General features: G+C 52.8%; 1 protein-coding gene across 1 annotated transcript in view; it reads right to left on the bottom strand.

The window, feature by feature from the left end:
• Positions 1-4,863: 4,863 nt before the first annotated feature.
• AIFM3 (apoptosis inducing factor mitochondria associated 3) overlaps positions 4,864-12,716 on the bottom strand; it is a 38,869-nt gene continuing 31,016 nt past the window's right edge. Inside the window, exons 14-19 of the mRNA XM_062504299.1 lie at positions 12,474-12,550; positions 11,522-11,639; positions 10,520-10,618; positions 9,880-9,955; positions 6,146-6,250; positions 4,864-4,954 (exon numbers count right to left, since the gene is read on the bottom strand). Of these exons, the coding sequence (XP_062360283.1) occupies positions 4,864-4,954; positions 6,146-6,250; positions 9,880-9,955; positions 10,520-10,618; positions 11,522-11,639; positions 12,474-12,550 (566 nt within the window). The remainder of the gene's footprint in view (positions 4,955-6,145; positions 6,251-9,879; positions 9,956-10,519; positions 10,619-11,521; positions 11,640-12,473; positions 12,551-12,716) is intronic.

Genomic DNA, 12,716 nt, shown 5'->3' on the forward strand with positions numbered 1-12,716 from the left:
GGCCATTGGCTCCCCAGGGTCAGGGTTGCTGAGCTGGAAGGAGAATTCCCACCTTGGAACACCAAGCCCATGCAGGAATCAAGGTGGAGTTGCAAGGAAATTACAAGTCAGAGCATCTCCCCTCACAGCATCTTTAGGGGGTGATGGCAGGTTGTACCTGTCACCATGAATTGCAGCAGCTGCACCCTCTCCCAGCCAGGCTCTATCAACAAATATTGCTCAAACAAACCCCTGACAGATAAGGATGCCTCATGAGAGGATGGTTCTCTTCACCTGAAATGCTTTTTCAAGGCCTCAGGATTCATGAAACATTTACCCACCACTGTGAGTTCCCCAAGCTCCATGCAGGCTCAGGGGTGCTCATGTGGGGGATGATGTGTTAGGGAGTGGTTGAGCCAGAGGTGAATGGCAGGGAAAGGTTCTTCATGAACTTCAAGTTTAAAATCCCGGAATTATTAAGGTGGAAAAAGCCCTAAGATAATCAGGTCAAATCATTAGCCCAGCACTGCCAGGGCCACCAGTGTCCCTGAGTGCTACATTCACACATTTCTTGAACACTTCCAGGGATGGGGACTCCACCACTGCCCTGGGCAGCCTTTGTAAGAGCTGGACAACCTTTCCAGGAAGAAATATTCCCTAATATCCAACCTGAGCCTCCCCTGGCACAGCCTGAGGCCATTCCCTCCCATGCTGTCCCTGTTCCCTGGGAGCAGACTCCGACCCCCCCCCCGCCCCCCCCCCCCCCGGCTGTCCCCTCCTGTCAGGGAGTTGTGCAGAGACACTGGGTCCCCCCTGAGCCTCCTTCTCTCGAGGCCGATCCCCTTTCCCAGCTCCCTCAGCCCCTCCTGGGGCTCTAGCCCCTTCCCCAGATCTGTTGCCTTCTCTGGACACACTCCATAAGTGTCAGTCAATTCTACCCAATAGATCTCGTCTTACCTCATGATCTTCAGCCTCCAACTCACCCCAAAAGGTGCATCAGAGAAGCTGCCTCAAATAGTGGGAGCAAATGCTATAAATGGGCCAGAAACTGTCAAGGAACACAAGAAACCAAAGACAGTTCTTTTCCTGGATAAAACTAAAATGAAATTGCAGAGCTCACTGCCATATGCTGCCAAAAACAAACCATCTGGGGCTGAAAACATAGTTAGACGAACTAGCTGAACTTGTAGGATCACAATGGTTTGGGTTGGAAGAGACCTCAAAGCTCATCTCATCCCACCCCCTACAATGAGCACAGACACCTTCCAGTGTCCCAGGTTCCTTCAAGCCCTGTCCAGCCTGGCCTTGGACACTTCCAGGGATCCAGGGGCAGCCACAGCTGCTCTGGGCACCCTGTGCCAGGGCCTGGGCACCCTCCCAGGGAACAATTTCTTCACTGTATCCCATCTTCTTCCCAATATCCCAACCTGCCCATGTCCTGTCCCTCCATCCCTTGTCCCCAGTCCCTCTCCAGCTCTCCTGGAGTCCCTTTAGGCCCTGGAAAGGGCTCTGAGCTCTCCCTGGATCCTTCTCCAGGTGAACACCCCCAGCTCTCCCAGCCTGGCTCCAGAGCAGAGGGGCTCCAGCCCTTGGAGCATCTCTCTAGTCTCCTCTGGACTCTCTCCAGCAGCTCCAGGTCCTTGCTGTGCTGGGCCCCTAGAGCTGGATACAGCTCTGCAGGTGGAGGCGCACCTGATGGGGCAGAGGCAAAGCCCCAGCTGTCCCCCACGTCCTGCCAGCACACAGGTGATACATGGGAAGGGTGACAGGCATGGCCCACAATCTGAGGAGCTAGTGGAGACCTCAGGAACTAGGGGCATTAAGTCTGCAGGGGCAGGCAAGGTGAAGCAACTACGATGATACCTGGGCAGTCTGGTGAAGGTAACTGAGATGGAGCAGTGCAGTTGAGGGTAACTGCATGTGCCCCAGCTGGGCTCTCATTCCTCATGGAAACAGGCAGTTTTTTAAGAGATGGCAACTTTCTGTACTGGCCTGAGAGGTTGCAAGATGTGCCTGGAAAGGTGGCAGAGAACACAACCCAGCCTTGTCCAGTTCTAGGACAGACTTCCCACTGGGAAGCATTCACCAAGGCACTGGATAAGGGGTCCCAGGTTCAACATCACCTCACACCTAGGCAGAAGAGCAATACCCATCTGAGCCAGCAGCCCTGCCCACGACCTGGCACATGTCCCAAGGAAAGGTACAGTGGTGACTGGGATTTCTCATGTCACAGGTGATATTACCAGCCCTGGTTGAAATGAGTCCTCTGTAAAAAGCAGGGAATGGGACTTGTTAACCCCACTGCAGCTGTAGACTGGGGCAGAAGGTCCTTCCTCAGCCCCTTAATGGTCTTCAGTCCTGTGAACATGGGTGATGCCCATTTTATGCAGCTCATGCCCACTACTGGATGAGGCTCCATTAGAGGCAAAGGAGGTCAAAAAGCATCTTCCTGAAAAACAAAGCACTCTGCTAGTATGTCCTGAGTGTAGCAAAGCTGTCCTGGGGGACCTGCCAGTCTCACCCAGCAACAAGAATATGACAGAGAGCTTGGGTAAAACACACAGCTCCAGGGAATGCCCCCCTGTGGTACCCCAGAGTCCCCTGGCACTCCAACTGGATCCCCTAGGGAGCTGCCAAAGCCAAGTCCAACTATCCCACCAGCAGGACACAGGATACAAAGCCAGATCTTTGTGGGCAGAGCTGAGGCAGCACTTGGGCAGCTGCCTCCACCTGGGCAGTGCCCATGGCCCTAGGCCACTCTGGAAGAGCCCTGCCTGGGGCACCAGGATCTGAGCAGCCCCAGTTACCCCTGCCCTCAGAGGAGGACCTGAGGACAGGAATGCTGACATTTGTCTTTTGGAACCTGAGATGAGACTTGCAAGTTCCCATTGCTTTGTAGATCCAGCAGACCCACAACGGGCCCTGTTTGTCACTGTGTGCTGGGGTATGCACATCCTGCTACCGTCCCTCCTGGTCATTCCATCTGAGAAAAGCTTTGCATTGAAAGTAGGAAAGACCAACCAGAGATGTGATAGACACTGGTGCATTTCTACCCAGCCGAGATCTGAAAGATTGGAAATATGGGTGAACTGGACAGAGGTGGGAAGTCTCCAGAGAAGAGACACTTGAACAACCTGGCCAACATGCAGAGATGACCCAAGGTCTTGGAAGGAATCAGAAAGGACCCAGACCCCAAGAATAGTATTGCTTTAATTCATAGGGGGTGAATCAAATTAAAAATATAAATACTCTTGTTTGGGACTCAGGGTGAAACACTGACTGCTGGGGAAGGAGTCGCCCCAGAACAAAGGACTGGAGTCTTTCTAAAGGGGACCCTCAACCCCCACTCTGCTGGGCTGATGGACACCAGGCTGTGGCTGGCCAGGTCCACTCCTGAGCTAGAGACACGGCTCATCTTCAGCATGGGACAGGAAACAGAACAGCAGAGCACTGGCATGGTGGGTTGGGAAATGCAGCCTTGTCACTATGCTGGACAAGTGCCAGAGAATGGACAGTCAAAAATGCTCCCCTAGCTACTTTTCCTTGAATAACACCCTAGCAACAGCACAGATCCCATGATAGCATTAAGGAGAGATATCCTAAGGCTGGCTGGAAGGGCAGCCACCCAGCACAGGGCTGCAGCTAAGCCATCACAGCTCTCAGGTACCCCTGCTATGCACCCCAGGAACAGGCCAAGAGCTGCCAGTGCCCCAGCTCAAACTGAGCCTTGGGAGACAGGGAGCACACCCCAGCCCCTTGGCTGCTCCAGGACAGGAGATGCTGAGATGGGGACTGATGAGCTCCAGAGCCTTCTGCATGGACAGTGCCCCACCTCTGCTGGTGGGGCTGCACAGGGCCAGCCTGGACAACACAAGCACCAGCTGCACAGAGATCACCCAGTGTAACCCCATCTCCTGGCCCACCCAGATGCCCTCTGGGTTGGGTGGGCACAGGGAGAGCCATGGCAAACACCGCAGCCATCCGCAGGGATGCACATTGGAGCTCTGTAGGAAGCAAAGAGAATTTGGAAAAAAGTATCATGCATAAAAGCACAGGAGCAACCAAAGGCACTCATGCTGCTTATGGGGGTGACGGACATACGTGGGGCAGACACATCTGGGGACCTTCAGTGCAATGGCAGCATGTGGAGCCATATGGCACCCATGCCCACTGCCAGTGCCAAACCCCACGCTCTCTGTGGGCTTCATTTCCAGCATTCCATAGCAATTGCAACAGCAGAGCCCCAGCCCAGCAGGCACAGGGGCAGAGGAGCTGTGTGAGATCCTCCTGGGATGGTCACTGCACAATGCCAGGTTCATCCAGGTCTCAAAGGGAAATGGCTGAGCCATGGGGTTCCCACCAGGCTATGGAGCTGCTGTCCCATCTCCCCACGGCAAGTACAGCATCAGGAGGGTTCGGCCATCAGCAGTGTTAGCAGCCTTTCCCTGTCAGCCAGGACATGTCCCCAGTTCTAAAAGAGAGAAAAAACAGAGGGGTTTCTCAACATGCACAGGCAAATGCTCTTGGTGTGCCTCGGTGCTAGTCCAGTATTTGGTGTCCATCCCAGCATCCTGCTCCCTCCTCTCCCTCACCTGTCCACCTCCCTCACTGAACTGTCCAAAAAGTCACCTTCAGATCCTCAATTCTGTGTAAAACCGAGCTCAAACATTTTACTTAAAAGCAGCCCTTCAGCTGAAAATCCATCAAAAAGCCACCAAACCCCCAGCCAAGCAAGGTCCCAGCCAACAGGATTTGTGCCTGATGTGGCTCCTGGCAGCCTCAGCCCTACCACCCAGCATTGCCCCCCCATGTGAGTGGGATGCAAAACGAGGACACCTCCCATGTAATCAGTGTCCCCACATGGGAATTAGGGACATAGCCCAGTCAGGGGACCAGCTGTCTCTCCTGCCAGCCCCTCACATCCAGCACACTCAGGACCCCAAACCAAACGTACTTGCCATGACGGACAAACAGCCTAAAGTTGTGAAAGCAGCAAGACACAAAGAGAGAAAAGATATTCAGATTTAATCTGGCTTCCTCCAGCCCCTGAGCCCCACCACAGGGCCAGCAGCTCCTCCCCACCCCTGGAATGGCCACAAGATAGGGTTGACTGGGTCCCTCCCAGTCAAAGTGGGACACCAGCAATGATTTCCTGATGTACTGGGGTGATGGCCCAAGAAATTAGTCCCTTTGAGGGTGGTGAGACCCTGGCACAGGCTGCCCAGAGAATCTCTGGCTGCCCCATCCCTGGAAGAGTCCAACACCAGGTTGGATGGGGCTTGGAGCAACCTGGGACAGTGGGGAGGAAGGGCGCAGGGCATGAAACTGGAATTGGCTTTAAGGTCCCTTCCAACTCAAACTATTTGTCATTTTACAAAGCCTGTTTCAGCAGGGGGTGGTGGGGTGTAGGGGGGGTGGTCACAACATGCTCCCCGTTCCAGGGGTGCCCAAAGAGTCTGAGCTGGCTCAGTGCTGCCTGTGGGTGCTTCTCTCCCTGAGCTTTTGAAAAGATCTGTTTTTATTCCAGATGTGGAAACACCCCTGGGACAGGGACCCACATTCCCTCAGCAGCTCTGATTCCCATTCTAAAGGCTTCTTCCCAGCTGTTATCACCTCTCCGGCATTTGCCTTCCAGCACCCACCCTCAGCACAAAGCTATGGTCTTTCCTCTGCACGGTCTTAAAAACAAAGTGAAGGGAGAAAAATGCCCTTTGCCTATGAGCTCCTCTCCAAGGAACCATGGGCCAGCATCCTAGCACCACCAGTACTCTGAGCTGGGTTGTGCATATGGGGTTATGCACAGGCTACACACCCAGTCCCTCTCTGCACTTCTCCTTGCTTGACTGGGTACCCAGGTGCACTCCAGCATAAGGCATTACTTCCTTGATGATGTGCCAGTGCCAGAAAGCAGGGTGTATCCTCATTCCATCCCTTCTGTGCAAAGATTTGGGTCCTGGTGTTTAAGATAAAGCCCGTGTGTGGGGGATGCCAGACCTGGAGGCAGCTGGGAGGCAGCACAGGGGGAATGAAGGAAGCAGAACAGGAAGGGAGATGCAAGAAGGGTATGGAGAGGGATCAGTGGGAAAGGCTCAGCTCTGCCCAGCACCCCACGTCTGTGTTTAGCCGCTGCCCTGGCACTGCCACTTCCCACTGACTGTCTACTTACTCCACATCACGTTTCCGGATGGTTCTGCCAGCAGCCAGGACCTCAGCCACCTTGGAGACAATTGGGTCATAGTTCATGCTGGCCACAGCCACCACCTCATCACTCCTAGGTCCGGGTAGAGCAGAGCAGTTAGGGCAGCCTGGAGGGCCACAGCTACATCACCCAAAACCCACCATGATGGAGAGAAGAGGGAGACAAAGAGGACCACCCACTCCAGAGCCAGGCCTGATCCCAAGGTATGAGCATCACAGGGACTGTGCTAGTGGCTGAACAAGGATCAGGAGAGGGTACAGAGTGGCACAGCAGGTGCCACTGGTCCCACCAGTGAACACTGATGTTCACAATGACGTGGTGAGGATTCCTGGGTGATGGAGACAGCTCTGGCACCCTGGCATCTGTGGGAAAACACCACCAAAGGTAGACCTGATGGTGGATAAAAACCTGGATGCCACAAAGGATGCCCAGCTGTGAACTCTGCAATGCTGCCCTGTGCTGAGGGAGTGGAGAGGGAGGTGGTCAGGATTTCCCTGTGGAACACTCAGTTGGGATGCTCTACATCCTTTTCCTGATCCCCATCTCCAAACAGTCAGAGTGCCCCACTCTGAGCAGCTCCACAGGCACTGGGAGAACTGGTGTGTCCAACCCTGGGTTCCAAAGACCCAGCAAGGAAGTCTCCAAGTATATGGGATGTCCAGGATGGCTGACTGTTCTCCTAGCAGGATCCCAGTGCAGCCTCAAAAGTTGAGTGAAAAACAAATTAAGAGGAAGGAAGAGGATGTAGAACTGCTGGAGGAACTTTGGCTAAGGTCACAGGCGAACAAGAAGGGCGCTTCTCATTTGGGGTTTGCCGAGGTCAGTCCAAGAGTAAACCTTCAAAGCCTGACTCATGAAGAGAATGAGTCTGAATGCAGTGTGAGATCAGGGAAGATATATGGGTAAGATTTTAAACTCTGGTGATATTGTTGAATAAATTGAAGAGTAGAAGCACCCACTAAACCAAGATCTGCCCTTAAATATACTGCCAAAGAGCTCTGAGATCAATAGAGCAAAGAGGATCTGGGGTGGGGAGGAATGTGTGCCTAATTCACAGGACAGGGAGAGCAAAAGCCATGTTTCAGAGGACACTCCAGCCCTGTGCAGCCATGGCAGTTAAAGCCATCTCTTATATTTGTCTACAAAGCCATGGGGCAGCTCCATCACAGACTGTTTCAAAACTCCCATTCCTAAATAAGCTTGTGGCAAATAAAGGAAAGCAGTTTTCTGACCAGAGCCAGCTCCCAGCTGGGAAACACAAAGTGGTTGGAGAGACCTATCTATCAAAACCAGGGGGAGATGTGCTGTTCCAAGCAATGAATAACCAAGGTGTGCAAGGGAACCAGAAAATGTACTCCCACCAGCTGCCCACTGGCTCAGCCTCAAACCCAGACAGTGCCCAAGAGGGTCAGCCAGGAAGGCGGATGCAACCCAAACATTTCTGTCAGCAAGACATGGGGTAGTTCCTCCTTTTGCAAAGTAACTCATGAGGTGCTGGTGAGCTGGAGCATCCTGCATCAGCAGTGGCTTTTGAACACTTTGTCAGGCAGATGGGGAGCCAGGAAGAATCTCTCTTTGTCCAAAGGTCTTCAAAGGCAACAAGAATTCCCACCCTGAACCTGGGATTTGAAGCAATCAGAAGTCTTCAGTGAAGACTGAGGGAAGAGGGAAGTACAGTGGATGTGTCTACAAGTTCTTCCCTTCCTTTGCAGGGTTCAACATAATGGAGGTGGGAAATTGTGAAGAAGACAGCTACAGCAACTCCCTGGTCTTCAAGATCTCAGGGGCAGGAGGACAACAGTCTGTTGTGAAGGCAGTGTCCCACAGGGACATCTGCAGAATGCTGTCCCCTATACCTTGCAGCACGGGGCCTTTTATTGACCCCTACACAGCTCTGACAAAACAGCTTTCCTCTTCAAACCCTGGGGCAAAAGAAGCCTTATTGTGAAAGCCAATGCTGAGGACAAAGCTGTAGGAGAGGGAACCACCAGTGGTTCCTGCAACAACTAAGGAGGACCAGGAGGAGAGGAGTCCAAACCACAGGGTGGGCACTGCAGAAGGAAGCAGGAGGAAATGGTCAGCTTGGCACTGTCCTCAGTGCAAAAGCATTAGCACCAACTAGAAGAACCACCACCAACAAAGAAAGAGAAAGAAATCCTCCAGTGGCCTCCCTCAAGCAGTGGGGGACACAGTGGCTGACCCCTGCCAGCCAGTGCTTCCCAGTACCTCCAGCTTCCAGCATGGAATGCCATCTTAATAGCCACAAGCCATCTCTGGGAGACCCTCCCGAGTGGCAGAACAACACAGTGCTCAGCAGGAGCCCCCAGTTCTGCCCACCAAGCCCAGGTCCCCTGGCAGCCCCTGTCCCTTGCAGCCACCATGGCACAGAGGCCCTGGCATGGAGCAGGGATTTTGCACCCTTTGAACGGCCTCCTCAGATGTTTAATTAAAGCAACCTGACATTCCCTTTCTAATTAGGGTTGGGATAAAGAGATAAAAGGCTTCCATACAGAAAGGCTACAGGAGGCGAATATCCCCACAGGAACTGTCCCCAGAACAGGTGGTGACTTGGCACAAACCCACCCTTTTAGGCAATTTTGACCAAGGTTCCAGCACACTCTGGGCTGTATCCAGTGTGCAAAGGTCCCTGGGTGCCAGTTGAGTCCAATCCCTGCAGCAGGTGTTTACCCAAGGTGTGCAGGAACCAGGGGGAGAAGTGTGAGCACTGGGGATCCCCAGGATGATGCAGTGAGCCCCATACCTCTTCAAGCCAAATGTACACATCCAACCATTCTGGAGTGACATGGGCAAGTGGGCTACCCTCAGGGAGGGAGAAGGCATTGGGTACATTGGAGATGGGACAGAAGGGCAGTGAGATGATGTCTGCAGAGCCAGAGCTGGCTCCTGTCCTGAGCTCCCTCCTGATCCCTGCCTGGATGCTGCTTCCAAGTGGTTTGATGGCTGAGCTGGGCAGCCCTCTGCTTTCCTGGTTTCCCTCTCCTTATCCTTAATATTAGAAAGCACTTGGAGAAATCCCTCTGGTTCCAGCATGAGCATGTTCTGTGGCCACTGGTTTCAGGCTGGGACAGGCAAAGGTAACAGAAGGATAAACAACAGCAAATATTTTTGGAATAAATTCATGGTACACTGACTTTCAAGTCTAAACAGCCAGCATGGCTCCAGAACAGCTGAGGCAACACATCCCAGCTGCCAACACATCTCAAGAATGCATTCCCAGGTAGGCTCCCAGCCTAGAGAGCTGGTATTCACTACAGATGTAACGAAGTTCCTGAGTTCCTTCAAACCTTCACAGCTTGTGATAGACAGAAGAGTTTTTTGAGCTCAATTTGTCAAACCAGAAGCAGAAACAGTGATGCTTGAGCACTCTATCCAGCACTGGTCACAAGTCATTAACATGATGATGAGATGGGAAGGAAACGTTTGATAAGAATTGCCAGTAGAAGCCATCATCTTCTCACAGAGACTATGAGGACAAAGGGCAGACACCAGGTCCAAAGACCAGTTTAACTTGTACCATCAGAACATCATTTCTCCAGGGCCTCGTATAAATGTCCCACAAGCTCAGTGCGTGGAGGCGAACAAAACCAACTGACAGAAGCTGTGGCAGAACTATTTTCCAGCCTATCAGAGTCATCTCAGATGAATGCCTTTGTAGGAACATGGACAAGAGAAACACTTACTTGGTATAAAATGCCACAAACTTCAGTTCATCTAAATCTCCCTGAATGACAACATCATCAAATCCTTCCCCATGGCCTAGAAAGCAAAAAAAGAAGCATATTCAGCAGCAATTCCTTCAGATACAGCTCTAAGACAGGGTGTTTCATTCCAGCACTGCATGGAAAACATCCTGAAGCGACCAAGAAACCAGCACCAGGAGATGCAGGTCCAAAACCTACAGAATCACAGGAGAGTTTTGGCTTGGAAGAGGCCTTGAAATTATCTTGTTCCCACCCACTACCATGGACAGGGACACCTTCCACTATATCCCAGGTTGCTCCAAGCTCTGTCCAGCCTGGGCTTAAACATTTCCAGGGATGGGCAGCTGCAGCTTCCCTGGACAACCTGCGCCAGGGCCTCATCACCTTCACAGGGAAGAATTTCTTCCCAATGTCTAACTTAAGTCAATCCTCCATCCTGTTCAGAGAAGTGCACTTCATGGCAAATGGGTTTGAGAGGAGACACTGAAGCCCCTCAGAAGCCAGGCAGGGAAGCAGCCCTATGGCAGAGGTTGGTGGGGAGGGTTGACAGCGAAGAGGTGACCTTGGCTTCTCTGTCCCAGGACACCTCCAACAGCACAAACTCTCAGGAGCCCCTTACCTGCATATCGGATGCTCTTCCCAAACATGGCTGTCCACAGGTATGGGACAGTACTGATCTCTGTGCCGTGGGCCAGCATGTTCAGTGCAGCGATGCGGCCTGCAAGAGAGCACAGGGACGGGGGAATTGCCACTCCAGGGCAAGATCCATGCTCTGCCCTCAGGTCACAGCATCAACACCAGCAGTCACAGAGTACAGGGAAACCAAGAACTGCTGCTGAGTAAACTTACACAGCAAGAAAGACAAAGCAGGGAGCACACAAAGGTGGGCTGAGACTCCTTCCCAAGGTGCAGCTCTTACTTGTCACCTCCACTGCCATGAGCCATGTACCCACGAGACTCTTTTCCCCCAACAGTCAACTGCTCAACAGTGACAGGGTTGAGAGTATGCTGAACTCCTACCCAGATGTGGATGGGATGGACAAACCCTTGGATGGCATGGAGACTGTTGGGGTAGGGTCCCTGCCATAGAAGCGTATCTGGACATGGGGAAGGTGTCCAAAGCGTAAATTTGGAGCTGTGGTTCCAAAACCTCTCACCCAGGGCATAGGAAACCTTCCTGTGGGACTAGGGCCATGAGGTCAGCCCATCACACCAGGGGCTCCAGGCTGATGAGAGGTCAGAAGGGTCAGAGCTCTGCTGAACACTCTTGGGCCAACCCGGCAGCATGGGAAGCCCAGCTAGGAGCCTGAGCCCAGGCTAGCATTAGGATGTGAGCTCCTAAGTGTCCCAGGGCAAGGAGTAGAGCAGGCTCCCCCAGCAGTGCCAGGGAGCAAAGGGAATATAGGAAAGCCTGTCCCTGGCCTCCTCTGTGCTGGTGATGAGGCATTGTTAGGCAAAGTTTGGCAAGAATGCCGACAGATGAAGGCACAACAGGCAGCATAAGATAGGCACGCTTCAAAACGTTCAATACAACCACCCAGTCTCTCTGTTGGCAGTTGTCTGGAGGGTTTGAAAATTTCCTGAGAATCTGGAAAATGCTCTTTTTCTGCAAAGTACCTACCATGCATATGGGCCATCTGCCAGTGGGGGACATTGACTTTCTTGTTATTCCTCAAGGCCAATGGAAATGTGACAGCATCTCCAGCAGCAAAGACCCCTGGGATGTTGGTCTGCATCATCTGCAGAGGGGGACAGAGGTGGGCATTAGTGAGGTTTGCACCCTACATTAACAGAAGCTCCAGAGCTGGAGTGGTCCAGAGCTGCCACAGTCCCTCAGAACACAGGGAAAACACCTCTGCTTGGCTGTGGGACCCCCAGGGGAGATTTCATTCAGCCTTCTTCACTTTCAAATGAGAACACACATGCAGGGACCTACAGTATCCCTTGGTTATCCAGGAAAAAGACACACAGACTGGTGTCCTGGAGCCCCTCACAGAAGTCTGGGGTTTGTTGGTGTTTGCAGATAGAGCCCAGCTTATTGCAGGGATGAGCACAGCACAACACTTGAGCCCCAGCTTCCCGACACACTCCTTTGCCCAAGGCACCAACACCCACCAGCTCCAACACTGCTCCCATTGCAGTCACTGGTGGTGGGCAGAAAGGATGAGATCCTTTAGGATCCTTGAAAATATGTATCTATCTCATTTTCTTCCCCCTCTAAACATCCATACCACTCCAGAACAGCTCAGAGCCAGAGCATCCAGGTCTGGGGTTTGCACACCCCCACTTGCACATGGGGGTCCCAGGTGCTCCTGATGATGCTCTTGGAATTTCAGCATCTCCCAGAATATCCTAAGATGAAAGGCAACCACAAGGGTCATCAAGTTCAATTCCTGGCCCTGCACAGGACAACCCAAAGAATTTGAAAATTCCAGTTCTGCCAATCTTGGCAGATAAAAGGCCACAAAAAGCCCCTGTGGCAGCAGTTTGGAGCCCCAGGGAAGCTCATCCACCAGAAGAGTTGACCCAGTTCCTCCTGCTCTCCCTCCTGCAGGGGCTGCCCCTCAGCTCACCTTGTTGACTACGATAAAGCCCTTGGAGTCAATGTTGATGCCACTCTGCTTGAGGAAGCCTGTTGCTGGGACTGCACCTGGGGGGAAATCCAAAGGTTGCTGCTGCAGTGTCTAGTGTTCCACAGCCCTGGGGGCTGATCCTGAGGCCTTTCCTCATGCCAGGACAAGTGGGGCCGCCTCCAGGGACAGGCAGCAGCTGCTTTGGGAGTCTGGAGCAGAGCCAGGTACCCTACAGATCTCCCA

Source organism: Cinclus cinclus, chromosome 17 (genome assembly GCF_963662255.1).
Source record: "Cinclus cinclus chromosome 17, bCinCin1.1, whole genome shotgun sequence".
In the NCBI taxonomy this organism is placed as follows: domain Eukaryota; kingdom Metazoa; phylum Chordata; class Aves; order Passeriformes; family Cinclidae; genus Cinclus; species Cinclus cinclus.